The sequence below is a fragment of the Crocuta crocuta genome, unplaced genomic scaffold, assembly GCF_008692635.1.
Source record: "Crocuta crocuta isolate KB4526 unplaced genomic scaffold, BGI_CrCroc_1.0 scaffold13, whole genome shotgun sequence".
Classification (NCBI taxonomy): Eukaryota; Metazoa; Chordata; class Mammalia; order Carnivora; family Hyaenidae; genus Crocuta; species Crocuta crocuta.
The window spans coordinates 1334407-1356832 of NW_027530007.1; the positions used below are offsets into that span (position 1 = coordinate 1334407).

The 22426-nt window shown below is 50.3% G+C and overlaps 2 protein-coding genes across 3 annotated transcripts in view; both read left to right on the forward strand.

Moving 5' to 3' along the window:
- EXOSC10 (exosome component 10) overlaps positions 1 to 22426 on the forward strand; it is a 24553-nt gene continuing 2127 nt past the window's right edge. The window contains exons 1-22 of one of the 2 annotated variants that reach the window (XM_077763811.1): positions 1 to 125; positions 2883 to 3019; positions 5931 to 6054; positions 7863 to 7967; positions 8222 to 8387; positions 8759 to 8873; positions 10379 to 10454; positions 10662 to 10772; positions 10974 to 11117; positions 11601 to 11791; positions 12814 to 12970; positions 13125 to 13273; positions 13452 to 13502; positions 14172 to 14283; positions 16264 to 16314; positions 16471 to 16549; positions 16636 to 16745; positions 18273 to 18368; positions 18700 to 18774; positions 19899 to 19986; positions 21188 to 21261; positions 21794 to 21965. In XM_077763811.1, the coding sequence (XP_077619937.1) occupies positions 15 to 125; positions 2883 to 3019; positions 5931 to 6054; positions 7863 to 7967; positions 8222 to 8387; positions 8759 to 8873; positions 10379 to 10454; positions 10662 to 10772; positions 10974 to 11117; positions 11601 to 11791; positions 12814 to 12970; positions 13125 to 13273; positions 13452 to 13502; positions 14172 to 14283; positions 16264 to 16314; positions 16471 to 16549; positions 16636 to 16745; positions 18273 to 18368; positions 18700 to 18774; positions 19899 to 19986; positions 21188 to 21261; positions 21794 to 21965 (2494 nt within the window). In that variant the 5' untranslated portion in view covers positions 1 to 14. Of the gene's footprint in view, positions 126 to 2882; positions 3020 to 5930; positions 6055 to 7862; positions 7968 to 8221; positions 8388 to 8758; positions 8874 to 10378; positions 10455 to 10661; positions 10773 to 10973; positions 11118 to 11600; positions 11792 to 12813; positions 12971 to 13124; positions 13274 to 13451; positions 13503 to 14171; positions 14284 to 16263; positions 16315 to 16470; positions 16550 to 16635; positions 16746 to 18272; positions 18369 to 18516; positions 18775 to 19898; positions 19987 to 21187; positions 21262 to 21793; positions 21966 to 22426 lie in introns of those variants that run through there. The other variant, XR_013335074.1, reaches the window with a different exon arrangement.
- SRM (spermidine synthase) overlaps positions 14298 to 22426 on the forward strand; it is a 16089-nt gene continuing 7960 nt past the window's right edge. Inside the window, exon 1 of the mRNA XM_077763812.1 lies at positions 14298 to 14303. The gene's annotated coding sequence lies outside the window, so the exon portion shown is untranslated. The remainder of the gene's footprint in view (positions 14304 to 22426) is intronic.

Below are 22426 nucleotides of genomic sequence, written 5' to 3' on the forward strand. Positions count from 1 at the left end.
GCAGGCCGGGAAAAATGGCGCTTCCCAGTCCCCGAGAGCCCGAGGCCCAGTCGGCCACCAGCGTGGCCAAACCCGACGGGGAGATGGTGCTACCGGGCTTCCCGGACGCGGACAGCTTCGTGAAGGTAAGTTTGCTGCGCCTCTGGGGCATCGAGAGCCGCCCGCGGTCGGCCAGAAGTAAGCCCGGGACCAGTCGGCCGCCGCTCAGCCGGCCGCACGCGCACTGCTGCGGGCCCCGCGTGGGGGTCGAGAGGCCGCCGTCCCAGCCGGGCAGTCTCTCCCTTCCCCTCCTGGGCGGCGATCGCACGCGGACCCTGAGGGACGCCCCGCTTCCCAGGTCCTCGTTCTCACAGCTGGGCCCATGCAGCCTCCGGTATGGAAAGCCGTCTCAGCGTCGTGGGAAGGGCTGTCCCCAACCCCTTGCGACTTCGTCCCCGCCCGGGCCTGAGCCACCTAACCAACTCTCGGGAGGGGCTCGGCTGCTTTACGCCACACGAGCATCCTCTCCCGCGGCCAGGACGATCCTCCTTTCCTGTTCTGCGGTGCGGTCTTACAGAACCCCAGACCCTGGGTTTAATGTCACCTGTGGCAGCTGCCACCGACGCAGCCTCCTCTGGGTGCCTCAGAGCATCTATTATTGCCTCGGAGGAACACAGAGAGGGTTCATCTAAATTATTTGCGTAATGCTTTTTAAATATGAACGGACAAAACTAGGCTTAAACGCCTCATGCATAAGTCTTACAAAACCACAAAACTAAAATAATGTGTAAGTTAGCACGGTGTGCTCCCCCAGACTCCACTCAGCTAGGTGGGTCATCGTTAGCAGATGTCATTGTTAATTCATTTGTTTGGCTCTGATAGTTCCTGGACCAGTAGCCATGGTCCCGATTGGGTGGCCTTCATGCTATCATGTGCCCCACCTCTTTTCTCCTGTTCGCGCCCCCCCTCCCCCCCCCCCANACAGTGGTGTCTCTTGGCCTTCTCATGACCAACCATCATTTCTTTATGACAACCACTTCAGATTTTTTCTCAGTAACGCACAACAGTTAAAATAAAGAACCGCTTGGCGCTGATTGGAACATAAACACAAGTACAGTTGTGGGCAGTGGTGGTTATGATGTGGTCAGCCGAAGGCCCTAGAGCATTCTTATGTTTTAGACGCTTGCCTAAATGGAAACATGAAAGGAAATTCCTATAGAAAACTCATGGACCTGAATTTGAAAAGTAATAATAATAGCACTTAGGTGCCTTCCAAGCATTACCTTATGTGATTTTATTACCTCATTTAATCCGCACAACTCTATGGGGTCGGAACTTCTATTATGCCTGTTTTTCAGAGGAGGAAACCAAGGTCCAGATATATTAAATAATTTACCCATGATCACAGCTAATATAGCAGAGCCAAGATTCAAACCGAGGCCATTTGTTTTTCCAATGTTTGTTTGTTTATTTTAACGTTTTTATTTATTATTAAGAGACAGCGGAGACAGAGCATGAGCAGCGGAGGGACAGAGAGTGGGAGACAGAATCTGAAGCAGGCTCCAGGCTCTGAGCTGTCAACACAGAGCCCGAGGCAGGGCTCGAACTCACAGACCGCGAGATCATGACTTGAGCCAAAGTCAGACCGCGAGATCATGACTTGAGCTGAAGTCGGGCGCTTAACCGACTGAGCCACCCAGGCGCCCCTAATGTTTATTTTTGAGAGAGTGAGAGCACAGAGGAGGGGCAGACAGAGAGGGGACAGAGGATCCAAAGCCGGCTCTGCGCTAACAGTAGAGCGCCTGACTCAGGGCTCAAACTCCCGAACCGTGAGATCATGACCTGATCCAAAGTCAGACATTTAACTGACTGATCTCTCTAGGTGTCCCCACACTCAGGCCATTTTGAATATTAGTCTCATATGTATTTATTCTTTCTCTTCCACTCTCCCAAGAAGGTAAGCTCTAAAACTTGGTTCCTGAGGTAAAATCAGGTTCCTCAGGGACTGAGGTAAAATCAGCACTCAGTGAGTATGTGTTGAATATGTGAAGGTGCATCATCTAGCACAACATATCGTACATAGTAGATCTTGAGAAAAATGAGCTGCTGAATGAATGGGGATCCATGTTTAAAATTTTTTTTAATGTTTTATTTATTTCAGAGAGAGACAGCATGAGTAGGGGAGGGTCAGAGAGAGAGGAAGACACAGAATCTGAAACAGGCTCCAGGCTCTGAGCTGGCTGTCAGCACAGAGCCCGATGCGAGGCTCGAACCCACGAACCGTGAGATCATGACCTGAGCCGAAGCCGGACGCTTAACCGACTGATCCACCCAGGCGCCCCGGGGATCCATGTTTAAAACATGCTTGTTGTAGGGCCACCTGGGTGGCTCAGACGGTTGAGCATCCAGCTTCAGCTCAGGTCATGATCTCACAGCTCATAGGTTCGAGCCCCACATCGGGCTCTGTACTGATCATGCAGAGCCTGGAGCCTGCTTCAGATTCTGTGTCACCCTCTCTCTCTGTCCACCCCCCCCCCCCGCTCTGTCCCTCTCTCAAAAAGTAAATAAACATTAAAAAAAAATAAAACATACTTGTAATAAATAAATAAATGCTCGTTTTGGGGCACCTGGCTGGCTTAGGCAGTAATGCGTCTGACTCTTGATCCCGGCTCAGATCATGATCTCACAGTTTGTGGGATTGAGCCCCAGATCGGGCTCTGTGCTAACAGTGTGGAGCTTGCTTGGCATATTCTCTCTCTCTCTCTCTCTCTCTCTCTCTTTCTCTCTTTCTCTGCCCCCACTGCTGCCCCCCTTCCCCACTGCTTCACAGGCGTGCACACACGCTCTCTCTCAAAATAAATGAATACACTTTTAAAAATGCTTTTTTTTCTGGTTTTTGACAGTTTGCTCTTGGCTCAGTGGTGGCAGTCACCAAGGCATCTGGGGGCCTACCACAGTTTGGCGATGAGTATGATTTCTACCGAAGTTTTCCTGGCTTCCAGGCATTTTGTGAAACACAGGGAGACAGGCTGCTTCAGTGGTGAGTCCTATATTATTTTCTTATGGTAAGAATAATGAATGTAAAGAAGATAATTTTTCCTAAGAAAAGTTAGTTTTATCTTCTATATTTTTTTCTGTGCTATCAAGACCTATACAATATTGGGGCGCCTGGGTGGCTCAGTCGGTTGAGCGTCCAACTTTGGCTCAGGTCATGATCTCACGGTTCGTGGGTTCGAGCCCCGCGTCAGGCTCTGTGCTGACAGCTAGCTCAGAGCCTGGAGCCTGTTTCGGATTCTGTATCTCCCTCTCTCTCTGGCCCTCCCCTGCTCATGCTGTCTCTCTCTCTCAGAAATAAATAGAACATTAAAAAAAAAAAAAAAGACCTATACAATATAAAAATGAGACAGTGGAGGCACCTGGGTGGCTTAATCGGTAGAACATGTGACTCTTGATCTTAGAGTTATGAGTTCCAGCCCCACGTTGGATGTAGAGATTACTTAAAAAAACTAAAACCTTTGGGCGCCTGGGGGCTCAGTCAGTTAAGTGTCTGACTCTTCGTTTAGGCTCAGGTCATGATCTCACTGTTCACAAGATCAAGCACCATATTGGGTTCCACACTGACAGCATTGAGTCTGCTGGGATTCTCTCACTCCCTCTCTGACCCTCCCCTGCTCATGCACTCTCTCTCAAAATAAATAAATAAACTTTAAAAAATGAAAATAAAAAATAGGGGTGCCTCGGTGGCTCAGTCGGTTGGGTATCCGACTTTGACTCAGGTCATGATCTCATAGTTTGTGAGTTGAAGCCCCGTGTCGGGCTCTGTGCTGACAGCTCACAGCCTGGAGCCTGCTTCAGATTCTGTGTCTTCCTCTCTCTCTTCTCCTCCCCCACTTTTGCTCTGTCTCTCTATCTCTCTCTCTCAAAAATAAATGAATAAACATTTAAAAAATTAGAGGCGCTTGGGTGGCTCAGTTAAGCATGTGACTCTTGGTTTCAGCTCAAGTCATGATCTTGCAGCTCATGAGTTCAAACCCCACATCCAGCTATGCACTGAGAGTGCAGCACCTGTTTGGGATGATTCTCTCCCTATCTCTCTGCCCCTCCCCTGCTCACTCTCTCTGTCTCTCTCAAAATAAATAAACAAACTTAAAAACTTTTTTTAAATAAAATTTAAAAAAAAATTTTTTTAATTTATTTATTTCTGAGCAAGAGAGACAGCATGAGCAGGGGAGGGTCAGAGAGAGAGGGAGACACAGAACTTGAAGCAGGCTCCAGGTTCCGAGCTAGCTGTCAGCACAGAGCCCAGTGCGGGGCTCAAATCCACAAACCATGAGATCATGACCTGAGCCGAAGTTGGACGCTTAACCGACTGAGCCACCCAGGTGCCCCTGAAAAAAAATTTTAATGATAAATTAAAAACAAAATATTTTTAAAAAGAGACTGGATTTTTTTTTCATTTTATTTATTTGTCTATTGTTTTGTTTAAAGTTTATTTATTTTGAGAAAGAACATGTGCACAGGTGGAGGAGGGACATATAGCGAGAGAGAGAGAGTTTTGAGCAGCTTCCACACTGCTGTGAGCACAGAGCCTGATGTGTCTCTACAAACCGTGAGATCACAGCCTGAGCCAAAACCAAAAGTAAGATGCTTAACTGACTGAGCCACCCAGGCGCCCCAATTTTATTTACTTTATAGAGAAAGCGAGTGGGGGAGAGGGGCAGAGAGAGAGAATCTTAAGCAGACTCCGTGCTCAGGGTGGAGCCGGATGGCAGGGCTTGATCCCACAAACCAGAGATCCTGACCTGAGCCGTAATCAAGAGTCGGATACTCAACTGACTAAGCCACCCAGGGGCCCCAAGACAATGGATTTTGATTAGGGAACTGTTACTTGGTAAATTTTGAGTTTAAATTTTAAAAACCATAGTGACTCTTGCACTATATGCGAATCTTTTTTAATAATGTGGGACTTGAAAGCCTAGAGCCAAGATTCTCTCACACAGCTTTGCAGGGCCACGAGATCAGATTTTTAATAAGAGCACGAGAACAGACCGTACACAATGATTTTGTTGAACTGTCACGTGAGAGAGTTAGAGACCCTATTTTAGATCTCCTGATAAAGCAGTGAATGCAGAGGGTATAATTTACCTAGTATGATATATTCTTTAGAGTTTAAAGGAAGCTTTGAGGTAATTTCTTCCATCCCTTCAATTGACAGATGAGGAAAGTGAGCCTTGGTGAGATTTAGGCAGTTGCCCGAGGCCATACAACTTTGCTATAAGGATGCAAATATCACGAGCCTGATCAGAAAGTGTTAGGAATTCTGAGTTCTCAGATCTATTCCATTGGTCTATGTGTCTGCTTTTGTGTCAATACCATACTGTCTTGATGATAATAGCGGCACTCTCACCAATAGCCAGCACATGGAAAGAGCCTCAGTGTCCATCACAGGCAAATGGATCAAGAAGATGTGGTTTATCTATACGATGGAATACTACATGGCAATGAGAAAGAATGAAATCTGGCCATGTGTAGCAACATGGATGGAACTTGAGCGTGTTACGCTGAGCGAAATCAGTCAGGCAGAGAAGGACAAATATCATATGTTTGCACGTATAGGAGGATTAGGAGGAACTTAATGGAGGACCATGGGGGAGAAGAAGGGGGGAAATAGTAGGGGAGAGGGAGGGAGGCAAACCATGAGAGACTCTTGAATGTTGAGAACAAACTGAGGGCTGATGGGAGGGGGGGAAGGGGGGTGATAGCCATGGGGGAGGACACTTGAGGGGATGAGCACTGGGTGTTATATGGAAACCAACTTGACAATAAACTATTAAAAAAGAAAAAAAAAGTGTTAGCAACCGTCTGAGCCAAGCCTTTCAAGCGTTCTCCCAGACTGGGAACAACTGAATAAAGGCAGACAGACTAACCGTGGTTTTCCTGTCCTTCCCAAGCATGAGTAGGGTGATGCAGTACCATGGGTGTCGAAGCAACATTAAGGACCGAAGTAAAGTGACAGAGTTGGAGGACAAGTTTGATTTGCTAGTTGATACCAACGACGTCATTCTGGAAAGAGTGGTGAGTGTGTCCCCTCGCTCGTAAGATAATTAACAAATGGGGGCCCCTGGCTGGCTTGGTCTCAGGGTCCCGAGTTTGAGCTCCACCTTGGGCACAGAGATTACTTAGAAATGAAATCTTTTTAAAAACCAAAGAAACTTAACAAGTGAAATGAAGAAATGAGATGAAATGAACAAATGAAGAGCTTCAGTGTTATTAAACTTTGAAAAGAAATGCCAGCATCTGAGGAAATGAAAAGGAAAGTTAGCATTTCTTTCTTTTTTTTTTTTTTTAAATGTTTATTTATTTTGAGGGGTGGTGGGGGAGGGAGAATCCCAAGCAGGCTCCACGCTCAGCGCACAGAACCCAGCGCAGAGCTCAGTCTCACATGAGATCATGACCTGAACCGAAATCAAGAGTCAGATGTGAGATGCTTAACCGACTGAGCCACCCAGGCACCCCAGAAATTCAGGGTTTCTTGTTCCAACAACATTCCCTTCCTGACTGTTAGCCTTTTTCCCCCGAAGGTAACAAAGTGTCTTCAAATATATTACTTCAACCTGTCACCGCCCAGTGGAGGCCTATTACAAATCTATGTTCCAGGTTTGCAAATCCTATTTGCACTGCCAAAGAAGAGGCTCTGGGTAGAGAGCCTAACCAAAATTGAGTCTTTTTTTTTTTTTTTTTTTTTTTTTTTACTGTTACTTACAATCTGCTAAACAGTCTGATTTGCATGATTGGAAGGAGACTTGGATCATATGATCTAGCTTACTGTCTACTCAGGCCCAGTTCTACAGCAGAGTGTGATATACAGAAATCCACAGAGATCATCCAAAGCAAATGGAACCTTCAATTACGTGATGGCCCCGCGGATATTTAAATCACACTCTCCTGTCCTGTGAAGTCATTCCTTCCATAGTCTAAACACCCACGGGTCCTTCCACAGTTTCTCATATTCTGTGATTTCCAGTCCTGCCCTGCTGCTGTTTGTCCTCAGGATGCCCAAACCGATACCCTGCGTCTGCTTCAAAGGGACAGAATGGATCAAAACGCCCTCCATTCTCCCGCTTGAGTACAGTCTTTCTGTGTTTAATAGCTACAGTCTAGGGTCTTTTTCATTCTTTTGGGTGGGCCACATCACACTGTTCAATCATTTTTTAATTTTCAGCCCAACTCAGAGCTGTCATGGGAGCTGATCAAGGATTGGGAGTGGCCGATTACTGCCCTGTCTTTGAGCAAATAATGCTTTAATTATTTGGGCTGACTCCCTCACATGTGATATGTTCTCATGCATAGTTCTTTGAATATCTTTTTTTTTAATGTTTCTTTTTATTTTTGAGAGAGAGGGAGACAGAGTGTGAGTGGGGGAGGGGCAGAGAGAGAGAGGGAGACACAGAATCCAAAGTAGGCTCCAGGCTCCGAGCTGTTTGCACAGAGCCCAGTGCAGGGCTTGAACTCATGAGCTGTGAAATTGTGACCTGAGCTGAAGTCAGATGCTTAACCGACTGAGCCGCCCAGGCGCCTCTCTCTTTTTTTTTTTTTTTTTTTTTTAAGTGTATTTATTTTGGGGGAGAGAGAGAGAGCAAGGGGGGAGGGGGGGAGAGGGGGAGGAGAGAGAATTCAAAGCAGGCTCTGCACTGTCAGCACGGAGCCCGATGTGGGGCAAGAATTCACAAATGGGTGAGCTTCGTGACCTGAGCCAAAGCCAAGAGGCAGATGCTTAACCGCCTGAGCCAGGCAGATGCCCCTGAATATATTTCTTAAGGATGTCAGGTCATTAACGTGGTAACCCTGCTAGGAAGATACTGAACTGCCATCTCTTGCCACAGGGTATTTTGCTGGATGAAGCTTCGGGTGTGAATAAGAATCAACAGCCAGTCCTTCCTGCGGGATTACAGGTCCCAAAAACAATAGTATCCAGCTGGAACCGCAAGGTGAGTGCAGCTTTTCAGATGGACTCGCGCGTCTGATGTCAGCTTTGCAGCAGGGCCTCTGCCCGTGCAAGTCTGCATTTCTGTTTTGATTCGTTGGACACAGAACTGGCCAGGGCGCAGCCTAATCCCTCGTCTCTACCTTGCCCCCTGCAGCCTAACACGCAACATACATGCTCTTGGAAGGCAGAAATGGGAATTTATATTTCTGATTCATGAGTTACTGCGTTATAAGCTGTTTGTATATGTTATCGTAGGCAGGAGAATATAGCAAAAAAACAAAATCTGAAACTTTCCGGTTGCTTCACGCCAAAAACATCGCCCGGCCTCAGCTTAAATTCCGAGAAAGGATCGACAACTCCAACACACCGTTTCTTCCTAAGATCTTCATCAAGCCCAACGCCCAGAAACCCCTCCCTCAGGGTAAGTCATGCAGACTCGGCCTAAAGAAAGCGGGGACGGTCTCCCTCTGCCTCCCTGTTTTGGAAGGAGCCAGTTAACCCCTCCGTAACTAGACAAGATATGAATGTGTTCACCCCTTTTGTGATGGCATTTTTGTGTTTGTTTTTTAATGTTTATTTTTGAGAGAGAGAGAGTGTGCAAGTGGGGGAGGGGCAAAGAGAGAGGGAGACACAGAATCCGAAACGGGCTCCAGGCTCCGCACTGTCAGCACAGAGCCCAACGTGGGGCTTGACCTCACGAACCGTGAGATCATGACCTGAGCCGAAGTCGGATGCTTCACCAACACCCAGGCATCCCTGGGATGACGTTTTTGTCGTTCCTTGGGTCTCCAGCACTCTCTAAGGAAAGGAGGGACCGCCCACAGGATCGTCCGGAGGACTTGGATGTCCCCCCTGCCCTGGCTGATTTCATCCATCAGCAGAGAACCCAGCAGGTGGAGCAGGACATGTAAGTATTTGCCTGTCAGGACTTTCTGCCCTGAGTGCTTATTACCTTAATGCCACATTCTCCCTTGGCTTCACTCTTATAAGAATATATCTGTGTGAACAAAGAGCCTGAGGCCCAGGCGATTGTTATCACGGTCAGTGGGTCTCTGTGGTCAGACCTCCTGTTGGTGTTCCCAGAGGGCCTGCCCAGGCGGCATCTCGGTAACCCTCACCAGCCCTCACAGGCAGCACCGAGGGATGCTGACCTCCCACCCAACTGGACCTCGAAACCCCCAGTTTTCATAAAACTGTCCTTCTTCTCTGCCGTTCTGCCTTTCTTACCAGGTGGGGGCTCAGCCCGTGAAGGGGGGGCCCACTAATAAAGTCAGTGGGGCAACGGCATTTTTCACCAGCTGTGTTAGCATCTTCAGAGAACTGTGCAGGGGGCTCCCCACAGCTCCGTCAGTTAAGCATCTGACTATTGGTTTTGGCTCAGGTCATGATCTCCCAGTTTGTGGGTTCAAGGCCCACACTGCACTGACAGCGCAGAACCTGCTTTGGATTCTCTCTCTCCCTCTCTCTCTCTGCTCCTCTCCTGCTTGTATACACGCTCTTTGTCTCTCTCATGCTCTCTCAAAATAAGTGAACTTTAAAAAATTAATAAATAAAATAACAGCTTAAACGAGACAAAGGGGCCTCACCTTCCAGCCAAAAGAGAAAGGTGGGAAGGACTTTGCTAGCATTGGCCTTTTTTGCACATATAGCCAGAGCCTGGGTGAGCACTGTTCCTGCAGCCCCAGCCCTGTACCAGGAGCCGCAGGCCAGGTGATGGCTCGTGGCCCCGCCCTCAAGGCACTCAGAGATTCAGGATTTTATGCAAGTAGATGATAGAGGAACAAAAAATAAAGCCTTTGCCATATGACCAGTTGAGATATCTGCCCCATTCTCTGTCTCCATAGGTTTTTTTATCCACACCACGAGGAATCCTACATTGCACGTTTTTATATTATCCACAATGGCAACCATCCAGTGTTTTGAAATAAGAGTTCAAATCTTTATAAGTGAGATTTTTTTTTAAGTTTATCTATTTTGAGACACAGAGAGAGAATGCAAGCAGGGGGAGGGGCAGAGAGAGAGAGTCCCAAATAGATTCCATGCTATCAGCACATAGCCCAATGTGGGGCTTGAACCCATGAACCTCAAAATCATGACCTAAGCCAAAACAGAGAGTTGGACGCTTAACCAACTGAGCTACCCGGGTGCCCCATAAGTGGGTAGGTTTTTAATCAATCATATTATAAGGGTAAAGCAGTATGACCTGATTTTTTTTTTGATGCCCTTGAATTCTCAGTGAAATAACTGTGCTTTTTATAGAGAGAAAATATTTTCACAGCGTTCTTTGCTCAGTTGTCTTTACAAATTGGATTAAAGCAGTTGTTTTTCCTTGACTTACAGAGAACTCCTTGACTTTTCCTTGACTTTGAGAACTCCTCAAAAAAGACTTTTCTTTTTGTTTTATTTATTCAGGTTCGCACATCCTTATCAGTATGAACTAGATCACTTCACTCCACCAGATTCAGTCCTTCAAAAGCCACAACCCCAGGTTAGCATCTAGACTGAGTTTATGGAGGTTATGGAGGTAGCCCAGGAGAAAATCCGATCAGTGCAACTTTGGCTTTCTTTAAATATCTTTTATAGTAGAAGGTTGCAGTTTTGGGTCATTTCTTGAACTCCCAGTTCATTTTATGCTTTAGCCAAGGACGATTCCTAATGTTCTTTTTCTCTTCCTACCTGTGCTCTCGTGCTCCAGTTATACAGGCCTGTGGGAGAAACACCCTGCCATTTCGTGTCCTCCCTGGACGAACTGGTAGAGCTCAATGAGAAGCTCTTGACTTGTCAGGAGTTTGCGGTAGACTTAGAGGTAAGCTGTGAATGACCTTGAGTGAAATTTCATATTCTCCACGAGCTCACCTACTTGAGGAGTATAAAATTAATACCAACAGATCTAGTTTTTGGCAAAAACCAATCAGCTGTATAATGTTTATAGCCGCTCTCCTAAAATCCGTAAAGGAAAGCCTAGAGAATCCATTTTTCCCTGTTCTCTCCTCTTTCCGGGTCTTAGCACCACTCCTATAGGAGCTTCCTGGGACTGACCTGCCTGATGCAAATCTCCACCCGAACGGAAGACTTCATCATCGACACCCTGGAGCTCCGAAGCGACATGTACATTCTCAACGAGAGCCTCACAGACCCCGCCATCGTTAAGGTCAGTCAGCCTTTTCCAGCCCTGGCACATGAGCACACGATTTACGTGCTTTCCATTTTACTATTTCTTTGTTTCTATGTAGACCTGCACTCGGGTTCCACACACTAAACTGCTTTTGTTTCTAAGCCCCAGTTAGAACAGCCTAAGATCTAGCTCATTACCACCCGGAGCCGCGGTACATCATGTTAATGACTCCTGCAGCGAGCCCGCGCCATCAGGATCCCGCGGACTTAATGACTGTCCTTGAACTGTAGTAGAGCTGCTTTGTCAGAATCACTGGCTGTTAGCAGTTTCAGCCTTGAAGAGTGTGCAATTAGGAGTATAGAAGGCTGTTGGTCCAAATTAAAAGAAGCCTTTAAAACTGAACTCATTTTAATCTGCCTTCTGGCGTCGAATTCCGATGTTCTGATCCCCCCGGAGGCAGAGTTTGTTATGGGGCACGAGTGGCCATGCGCACATCATACTGCGTGACTCTGTTTTCAGGTCTTCCATGGTGCAGATTCAGACATAGAATGGCTGCAGAAAGACTTCGGGTTGTATGTCGTGAACATGTTCGATACCCATCAGGCTGCTCGCCTCCTTAACCTGGCCAGGCACTCCCTGGACCACCTGCTGAAGCTCTACTGTGGTGTGGAGTCCAACAAACAGTACCAGCTGGCTGACTGGAGAGTACGGTCAGTGGGTGCTTGACAAGGAATGCAGACGGCAGCACGAGACGTGGGTGCCCATTAGCGTCTCATCCACTCAGACCTTTGTTCAGACTGTGACGTTAGCTGAACCTGGAGTTAAATGTCGCTGGTCTTTCCTCCAGCTGTTTCCGATACAGCTGGAAGTTTCAGGGTGACCACGCAGAGTGTACGAAGGGCCATCACACCGTGCTTCTCGGGAATAGGGGTTGGAAGAGGCGTGCCATGTCCGTGTTCCTGCCAGTCTCTCATTTGAAACTCGGATCTCTGTAGTCCGGATCAGTGCATGCGTGTGTGTGTGTGTGTGTGCCTGTGCCTGTGTGTGTGCGTGCGTGTGCGTGTGCGGTGAATTCCCAGAGGCCTGAGAGAACTCTAAGGTACGTAGGGGATCGCGCCTTATAATGAGTGTTTACTAGAGTGTAAGATTTCGGTAGAGTCCCGCCACACTTCCCGGAGTTTGGGCTCAGCATGGTCACTGTCAGGTGTCTCATTTACTGAGGTCGCAGCTGTTGTATGAACAGAGTTTCTAAAGAGGGTCTAATAAGGCCCAAATAGAAGATGAAAACAGGCAAAGCCTGAAAGCCACTTCTTGTTGTTTAACCGTTACTATGCGCCAAGCACTGAGCTAAGAACTGCAGGGACGTTGTGCTGGGTGATCCCCACAGCAGCCTGGGAGGTGCCTTCCTGCATTTCCCAGGTGAGGAAAGTGAGCCCAGGGAGCATAAGTGACTTGTCCGAGGACAGGTGTTGAGAGCTAAGATTCAGACTCGGGGATGGCTGGGTCTGTTGGCAACCATGCTGTTACCTCGCTGCCCTTTGTCCCCAGCTGTGGAAGCAGTGGCTCATCCTATTAAGGTGTCGGAAGTCTCACTGTACCTGGAGTACTGGCTGTGATGCCCAAAGGAGCCAGAGTCTTAGCACCCGCAGAGCAGACAGCTTACCCTGTTGCACCTGGGCAGGCAGAGGGGGGGGAGGGACCAGCAAAAGCATTTCCTCTGTTACAATTCTAGGCCTCTGCCTGAGGAAATGCTCAGCTACGCCCGAGATGACACCCACTACCTGCTTTACATTTATGATAAGATGCGGCTGGAGCTGTGGGAGCGGGGCAACCAGCAGCCTGCGCAGCTGCAGGCCGTGTGGCACCGGAGCAGAGACATCTGCCTCAAGGTACAGTGGCGCCACCCGCAGCCGCCTAGTCTCCGGCTGGGTCCTCGTGCTTTGCTTTGTTCTTGATGTGGAGGAAAAGAGCCTAGCGTTGTTAAGAGCCCGGGGCGCAATTCTGATTCCTGTTGATACTGAATGTCCTCTGATAACATTGCAGAAATTTATCAAGCCTATCTTCACGGATGAATCTTACCTGGAGCTATACAGGAAGCAGAAGAAGCATCTCAACACACAGCAGCTGACGGCCTTTCAGCTGCTGTTTGCCTGGAGGGATAAAACTGCGCGCAGGGAAGATGAAAGTTACGGGTAAGGGTAAGGGATTAGACAGGCTTTTAATATCTGCTCCCAGGCCCAGCTCGCCTAGCAAGGAAATAATGGGCTTTTTTTCTTTTCACCGTGAACGTGTGTTCCGTCTCCCCCCCACACACCCTTTAAGGGGGCTCGCTGGCTGAATTTAACATGCTCCCACTGTGTTTTGTTCCAGATACGTCCTGCCAAACCACATGATGCTAAAGATAGCTGAGGAACTGCCCAAGTGAGTCTGAGAACTGATTAATATGTTGACTTTCTCAGCAGAGACATTTTATCCTTCAAAATCAGCCTCTCTGATAGCTATTACCTCAGTGCTGTTGACTCAGAGAAATGAGTGCTGTAAGGAAGTTCACGAGTCCAAGGAATTCAGAATTTCTGCCCTTGGACTCCCCAGTAGGAAGTAAAACTTCTGAACTGCAACCATTTTCAGTGGTTACGCCTCAGATCGGATCCAGTGCAAGTCTGAGCCATTAAGCACCCACTTTGAAGGGAGGGAAGTGCCTCGATGCTCCCCTGTGTAACTTCTTCCAAACCATGCAAGCTCAGGATTTCGAACGCTTTATCATGTTAATGGAAGGAGACGCAGAGAATCCAAGTGCACGGTCTTCTGTTGACCCCATTGCAGTGTGACAGCTCGGCTCGGCAGAGCTGTGGTGCCCCTCTCCAGCTCTCCGTTAGCCGGGGGCCAGGCTGTGAGAGGCATCTCCGCCAAGCTTGCTGCAGCAAAGGGTGCACCAGCAGCCGGCCCAGACTGTCCCCCGCTGGGCGTGTGGCTCCCTGGTCCTGCCCTCAGCTGCAGCTCCCGGGCTTCCCTGCTCACCGCTCTCTTCTGGAAGCCTCAGAGGGCTGCGTCCCTGAGTGGCGAGCTGAGTATGTCCTTTCTTATTCTCAGGGAACCTCAGGGCATCATAGCTTGCTGCAACCCGGTACCGCCCCTCGTACGGCAGCAGATCAACGAGATGCATCTCCTAGTCCAGCAGGCTCGGGAGATGCCCCTGCTGAAGGTAAGAGGCTCTGCTGCCAGAGGGTCCCAGCTCAGCAGGCCTGCTGTCTGCCAGCACCTGCAGGCTTCTCCACCTGTGATCTGGTCTCCATTCTAAAAAGAAACCCCAGCAGGGCTCAGTCAGTAAAGCATCCAACTTCGGCTCAGGTCATGATCTCGTGGTGTGTGAGTTCAAGCCCCATGTCGGGTTCTGCACCGACATCTCAGAGCCTGGAGCCTGCTTCGGAGTCTGTGTCTCCCTCTCTCTTTCCCCCTCCCCCACTCACACACTGCCCCTCTTGCTCTCTCAAAAGTAAATCAAAATTTTTTTAAAAATTGTTTTTAAGCCCCAAGAAAATAATATGGGCTAGGAAAGCTAGCAGACATGTCTTCTTTATGAGAGCGAAAAGTTAAAGCTCATCTTTGTTACTTTGTGATCCTATCTTCAGTAATCCAATGGCAAGTAATGTCCAGTGACTGGGCCAGCTGGTTGTTGTTGGGATTAACCTGGTGGAATAAAATAGATTGGGGGTCACGGCGCCCGGCTGGCTCAGTCAGAGGGGCGTGCGACTCTTGATGTCGGGGTTGTGAGTTCAGGCACCACACTGGGTATAGAGATTACTTAAATACATGAACTTTAAAAAAAACGGATTGAGGGTCTCAGTCCAGGGAGCATGTTTTGGAAGCCTGGCAGGGGTCCAAGATGTGAAGTTCTCATGCCTTGGGAGTTTGGCAGTCCCAGAAATGAAGAGAAGGAACAGGAACAAAAAGTACCATCAGAAGAAAGGTCGATGGCGCACCTGGGTGGCTCAGTCAGCTGGTTAAGCGTCCGACTTCAGCTCAGGTCATGATCTCATGGTTCGTGGGTTCGAGCCCCGCATTGGGCTCTGTGCTGACAGCTAGCTAGCTCAGAGCCTGGAGCCTGCTTCAGATTCTCTCTCTCTCTCTCTCTCTCTCTCTCTGTCTCTCTCTCTCTGTCTCTCTGTGTGTGTTTCAGATTCTCTCTCTCTGTTTCAGATTCTCTCTCTCTCTGTTTCAGATTCTCTCTCTCTCTCTCACCCTCCCCTGCTCACACTGTCTATCTCTTTCTCTCTCAAAAAAATAAAACATTAAAAAAAAAGAAAGAAAGAAAGGTTGATGGGACTTAGTAACAGACGATGAAAGTTACTGCCATTTTCTTTGAGCACCGTGTGAAGTTCTCCGGCGTGTTCTCTGACTGGCAAGTGGATTTGGGGACAGTGGAAGTGGAGTCTAGGACAACTCACTCCAAATACAAAGCCTAGGTGACTAGGCAAATACGACAGCCTTGGATAGAAGTGGGGAATTCAGGAAGAGCTAATTTTGTGAAGGAGATGCTAAATTTTAGACAAACTCAGGTGAAGGCAGGCTAGCCAGCTGCAAGTCCAGTCACCTGCATCTCCGCCTGTGGGGTGCCTGGGTGCGGGCACGGTGGCGGGTGTGTAGGCGCACACGCCTGTGTCCGGGCTCCAGCATGTTCAGATCGATTTGTGTGCCTTGATTTGTATTTTGGGAGGGGACAGATTTTAACTGTGTTGCCTCGGTAGTAATATTGGTATATGGTAAATTGTATTTGTAATGTTTTGGAAGATTATTGATCTGGAAGGACTTAAAAACAATTCCTTTAGGGGGACAACGAAGGGACCGTAAGGGCGCACACATTTCAGTCTTCATGCTGAGGTTTCCTTTGTGAGCTCTACAGCTTGTCCAGGGAAAGAGATCCCTGGTTTCTGGAGAAGAATCTCTTTCAGGCTCCAAATCTGCGTTGTCCCTTGTCATGGAAAAGGTTTTTGTTCTTTCATCCAGCAGATAATTACTGAGTATCAAGTGATTATATTGCCAAGCGCTGGAAGGGATGAAGGACCAATTAAATCTCTGGGCTGGTGAATGACAGTCTAGTGGAGGGAGCAGTCTGCGGGGGAACCACGGGCGGGCACCGCGTTCGCGAACCTTTCCTCAGATGCTTTTTGTTTCTCCCCCTCAGTCCGAGGTGGCGACCAGCGTGAAGAAGAGCAGCCCGCTGCCCGGTCCTGAGGTAGGTGCTGCTTCCATCCTCTCTTTCTGGGGGAGATCCCAGCCAGAGCTGGGGAGCATAAGCCTCCCTGCCAGAGGCAGCCCCCAGCACGGCAGGGGAAAGCTATTGCATGCCTGCAAGGCTTTTCTGAGGCCTGTTGGTTTTTTTCTGATGCAGAGATTGGAGAATGTTCTCTTTGGACCCCATGACTGCTCCCACGCCCCTTCAGACGGCTACCCTGTCATCGCAAGCGACGGTAACGTAGAGGCCTGTGGAATGTCCTGGAAACTGCCTTGCGTGCCATCCACTAGGCTTTGACTTTCCTGACTTCTGTCCCTGTAGGGCCTGTGCCCGTGCAGAAACAGGCAAGCCTCTTCCCCGAGCAAAGAGAAGAGGAGGCCGCGCCAGACACCAAATGCCTTATCGCTACTGCTGTCATCACGTTATTTAACGTGAGTAGTAGGGGACGCATGAGGTGCTGTTGACCCGCAGGGATTTGTGGGGTTTATCAAACAGGCTGTCTGCCTGGAGTGTTGCATCCACTTTTGACACTAATGCCTAGCGGGGAGGAGGGCGTGGGCCACGAGGATCCATAAGCGGGACTGTTCTCCGACAGCCGCAGCGGAGGCAGCTCGGCCCGAGTCCCGGGGGGGCCGGCGAGCACTCCCTTGAGTGTAGCGCGCTGGTCAGTCCTCCCCGGCACGCACCGGCGCCGTCTGCATGTGCTCTGGATGGAGGAAAGGAGGCTTCGAAACGCTGTGGCTGATCAGGGAACGTGAAGGGCGGGGTATGAGGGCAGGAAGAAGTAGGTGGAAATTTGTTTCCCACCCCAGAGAGGGGCTGAGTCGTGGTAGGTCGTGACCCCGTCCAGGCTGGGACCAAGTGTGGCCGGCCTGGGCCGGGCTGTGCTCCCGGAACACGCGCTGGGTTGTGACAGGGCCCATCCTCCCGCGGGTGTCGCGTTCCTGCCAGCGCTTGAACTTCAGGCTCTTTGTAAAGGGAGGACGAGGGCGTGCGGTAGTTGGTCAAGATGGGTAGATACCAAAATGACCAGGACGAGGGGAAAATACACAGATGAAACTCTGAACACGGCCAACAACAGAGGTGGTAGAGGAAAAAAATCGGAATTTCTGGAAAGAGAGAAGCAAGCATCCGATCCGTTTGGATAAAGACGAGGACCAAGCTTAGAAAGTGGTCACGTGAGAAACAGCCGGGTGGTTCCCTAGGTTCTGGAATCACCCCAGGGTGCGAGGCCGCCGCCGGGAAGGCAAAATGCCGCCTGTAGGATGTCGTACCTGCGAGTTAACTCTCTTTCTCACTTAGTCACATTAACTTAGATTGGGTCTTGCCTCAGCAACTCGTGAGCACAGAAGTCTGGGTGCTTTAAGTGAGCCATCAAGGTGAATCAGCAGCTACAAATCAGAGCGTGAACCTGGGGCGCATGATCGCCTAGCAGAGACCGTCGTGTCTCTGTGCCCTGGGTGGCGGGACTGCCGCCACAGAGCACGCGGAAGGAGAGCACGCACTCTGAACCCGGGTGGAAGCAACACCCTGGTGCAGAAGGGTCCTGACTCCCCACAGAAAGTGTCTGATTTTTCATGTGTAAGTGTCAGGTCACAACCTCAAGTTCTAGAGCCAGCTGGACCTAGGGCTAAAGTCCTCCTTGTGCCCCTGTTAGCCGTCAGGCTCTGGGAGACCTAACCTCTCTGTGCCTCAATTTTCTCATCTGTAAGATGGGGAGAATAATACCTGATACCTCACAGGCTGTAAGGACACAGTGAGAGTTCGTTGGTTTAATAAATAGATGTTAAATGCACCCACTGTGTGCTGTTACGGACTATTACAGTGCCTCATGCATATCAGAGGCCTAAAAAATTAGCCCTTATTCTTATTACTGTTATGGTTATCCTGTTGCTTGCATCGAGTTGCCACAAAATGATTACGGTGATGAGTTGATCGTTTTCCATCTGTCCCTGCAGGAACCTAGTGCTGAAGAGAGCGGAAAGAGCCCCCTGACAGTTGCACAGAAGAAAGCCCAGAACATAATGGAGTCCTTTGAAAATCCATTTAGGATGGTAAGTCAGCGTTGTGTGGGTAGTTGAGGGCTGACAGAACAGGCAGAGATTTCTGCAGCTGGAGGGGCCTTTTGCCCGGAAAAGAAGCTGACGGCCCAGGAAAGAGGGAGCCTCTGAATCCGGCATGTCCGTTGTCCCTGGTGTCCAGGTTGGGATGGAGTCAGGGTCTTCTCAGATGAAACCGGCAAGGACACCTCGCGCAAGTGCCAGTGAGCCCTGGCTCGGCTGACGCTCTGAATGAGGCCTCCCACGCTGAGAGCAACCAGAACCCCCCCGTCCGGCCCCGTCCAGCTCCTGACCGCATTTAACACGACTGTTTCCGTTCCTCCAGTTTCTGCCTTCCCTCGAACGCCGCGCTCACATTTCTCAGGCAGCAAAGTTTGATCCATCGTCAAAAATCTATGAAGTAAGTGGACTTGTCATCCTTTCCAAGAGTGACCTTCTAAGAGAAGGAGGCTTCTTAATGATCTGAACTAGGTTTTGTCTTAAGGCCACCATGAACCTCCTGAATGCAGAAGACACTTTACGTATAAATATATGTAAGCACTGTTTCTAGAGAGAGGGGCCAGAACTTTACTCTGACTTTCAGAAGCATTTGAGAACCTTTTAAGAAAGAGGCTTTTGGTTTTCAATTAAAGTTTAATTCTGTGTCGCAGAATGCACAGATGTTAGGTGTACAGCTTGAGGCATTTTTATATGTGCATATTACTTTAGGGTTTTTACAGGGGACAGCTTAAATTTTAAAACACACTGCCTTCTATTGTTTGGTTTGTTTTTAACAGCATAATGAGGAATAAGGAAACACCTTCCCTGGAGCCCCATGGATGTTCCTGGGAGCCAGCGTTGTTAATTGTCTGTTAAAAGCGTTCTTCCTTCCTTCCTTCAGGAAGTTCCTGTGCCTGTCACATGGGCGGCCTGACTCCCTCTGCCTCCCGCTCTTTCATTAGGCACCAGGGGTCAGGCCGGAACCCTGACGGGCCTCTGCCCTGTCGCTGGTGGTTAGCCTGCTGCCATTTTAGCGGGGGAGTCAGGTGGACTTTATGCCTCGTCCCCTCCTTCCTCGAACGGTTGTGGCCCATTTGGCAGCCGTACGTCCCTTGCTGTGCTTCTGTGTCATGTCAGCGAGATGCTCACACAGAAGCAAATAGCCCTGGGAAGTCCTGCTTTGAATCCCAGCTCCTCCGTCTGCTACCCGTGTGTCCTCAGACGAGTTACTTAGCTTCTCTGAACCTGCTTCCCGTCTCAAAGTGGAGGGCATGATGATGCCTCTGTCCCGGGGATTATTACAAGGGGTTGAGTGAGACAACGGACAGGAAATGTCCGGCTCAGTGCCTGCAGTACACTTGCCCTTTGTCCTTCTTGATAAACGTTTTATAAGTAAAGTGAGCAAGAAATTTTAGTTTTTTGTGTTATCAGGTTTGGAATTATGACTTAGAACGTGTGCTGTGGTGAGGTTAGCATGCCCAGTGTCACCGCTTTCCTAGGTGGCTGAGTTTTGGAGTGTTTTTGTTTTGTTTGTTTTCATTGTAGATCAGCAACCATTGGAAGCTGGCCAGCCGGGTACAGGCACACAGAGAATCTAAAGAAACTGCCAAGGAGAAGGCAGCGGAGCAAACAGGTAGCACTCACTTCCTTGTAACTCAGCCCGCCGGCGTGTCTAGTAACAAACAGGCCTTGTACGTCATTCTGTTTGCTCAGCAGAGTGCCCATATGGCAGCAAACAGCACCGCACAGCCCCTGCCCTGTGGGGCTTGCCTTTTCCCAGAGGACAGTGGACAGCCTCCCCGTGACCGGTTGTCCTTTCAGATGGCCGGAGATACTTCCGTGGGGAGGGGGGTAGGAGGTGCTCCCGGGGGTGGGCACGAGGGAGCCGTGGCTGCTTCCGTATGGCAGTTAGGGAAGGCAGCCTAATAAACGTGACCCTGAGCAGGGACAGGCTGCTTCTAGGGGAAGCGTGTCCCGTACTGGCGGCCCCGCAAGCCCAAGGCCCCAAGGCAGTCACTCGTGGGCGCACACAGGGAGACACCGGGAAGCCCACGGGACTGAGCAGGGAGAGCAGGAGGGGCCTGTGGTGAGGACATGACACGTGAGGAGAGCCCAGTGGAGAGAGCGACCCGGATGAGGGGTCGCTGGCTTTCGTAGCAGAGGTGGAGAGAAGCAGCCAGAAGCCGGTGTATCTGATAGTGACACCAACAGCACTTGGTGACGAGTCGGGTGAGGCACGTGAGAGGAGGAGGGGAGCCGTGGATGCCAGAAGGTCTGGTCCTGAGTGACTAGAAAGACGAGGGTGGCCAGCAACAGAGTAAGCGCGCATGGGGAGCCGGTTTGGGTTTCGTTCTGGTCCTTGACGTGCCATGGGTGAGGTCCGTCTGCAATGTCCTCAGAGAGGAGCCACATAGGCGGCGGACGCCTGGCCCGGGTTCTAGAGAGCGGGCCGTCAGCTTGAGAGTGCAGGGCGTGCAGGGACGCCTGGGGGGCTCAGTCAGTTGAGCGTCCGACTTCGGCTCAGGTCATGATCAAACGGTTCGTGGGTTCGAGCCCCACGTCGAGCTCTGTGCTGACAGCTCGGAGCCTGGAGCCTGGAGTCTGCTTCAGATTCTGTGTCTCCCTCTCTCAGTCCCTCCCCTGCTCACACTGTTTCTCTCTCTCAGAAATCAACAAAACGTTAAAAAAAAAAAGAGAGTGAGAGTGCAGGGCGTGCAGCCAGGCCCGAGCCTCAAGGCAGCCGTCCTTCCGAGACCGGGGCCGTGGGCAGCCAGGGAGCGGGGAGGCTCGGCTGCTGGGGGCGGCAGCTCCACCGACAGTGCTCTCTCTTGCAGCTGCCCGGGACCAGGCCAAGGGGGAGTGCAGGGCTGCAGCGGAGCAGGCCGTGTCCGTCCGAGAGCAGGCTGCCGTACGTGCGGGCCCTGCCTTTCCTGTTAGGAAACGAGCTGCCCCTGGCTGTGGTCAGGACTTTCCTCGAATGGCAGGAGGGCTTGTCCCATGGTTCAGATTAAGTGCTTATGTCTTTCCCGTTCGTTTGGGCTTGTCAACGAGTGCCTTCCTCATTTCCCCTCAAAAAAGTTTATATCGTAATTCCTCTTAGATGACTCCTCGGCTGATTTACGATCAACAGACCGCACCCCTGGCTCTAGTAGTGGGCGCCGGGGGGTACTGAAGCTTCTCATCGTCAAGCCTGTTGAGCGCCCCCGCTCTGCCCCAGTAGATGTTTCATTCTCCACCCCCAAGAGCCCTCCAGACTGCAGAGCCCGTCTTTCATAAACGACCTGCTGTCATTCTCTGGGGAGGCATTTGCCCTACGTGGCCCCAGCCCTGCCCACACTCACAGCCCGCACTCCCCAGCACAGCAGCCGAGCCCCTCGGGGAGCCGTCCGTCTGTCTCCCCGACTCCCATGCTTCCTTCCCACGGTGTGTTCCCTCTACAGCTAGAAAATGCCGCGAAGAAGAGAGAGCGAACGACAAGTGACCCGAGGACCACAGAACAGAAACAAGAGAAGAAACGACTCAAAACTTCTAAGAAGCCAAAAGACCCAGATCTGCCAGAAAAAGACTTTACCCCGTATGACTACAGCAAGTCCGATTTCAAGGCTTTTGCTGGTGAGGCCGGGTCTGGTGCCCTGTAAGGAATGTCTGGCCACCTTAGCGGGGCGGAAGCTGTAGAGTAAAGAAAGCCCTGCGTGCAGACTCAGCCCGAGCAGGACGGGGCACCAGCACTCTCAGAGCCGTCCCGAGGGCCTGCAGGGCCCGGACAGGCAGCACAGCCCGCCCTTGCCCTCCTGCGCGGGGCCTCTCTGGTGGCCAAGCAAGACGGCGGGCATGGTGATCCTGCCTCCATCTGTCCTCCCTGAGCCTGTGCCCAGAAACACGTGTTCTCAGACACACAGACACGGTACACAGTTTATTGTAGAAACCTGATGGCCGAAAGGTGCTCTGCAGTTCCTTGGCCGCTGTAGGTCCGTCCACGTTGGACTGGCTACAGATGGCATTCCTGACTCTGTAGAGCAGCCTCCTTGGCAACATGTCCCTTGGAAGAGGGAGAAGGTAGCCCAGGATCGTCA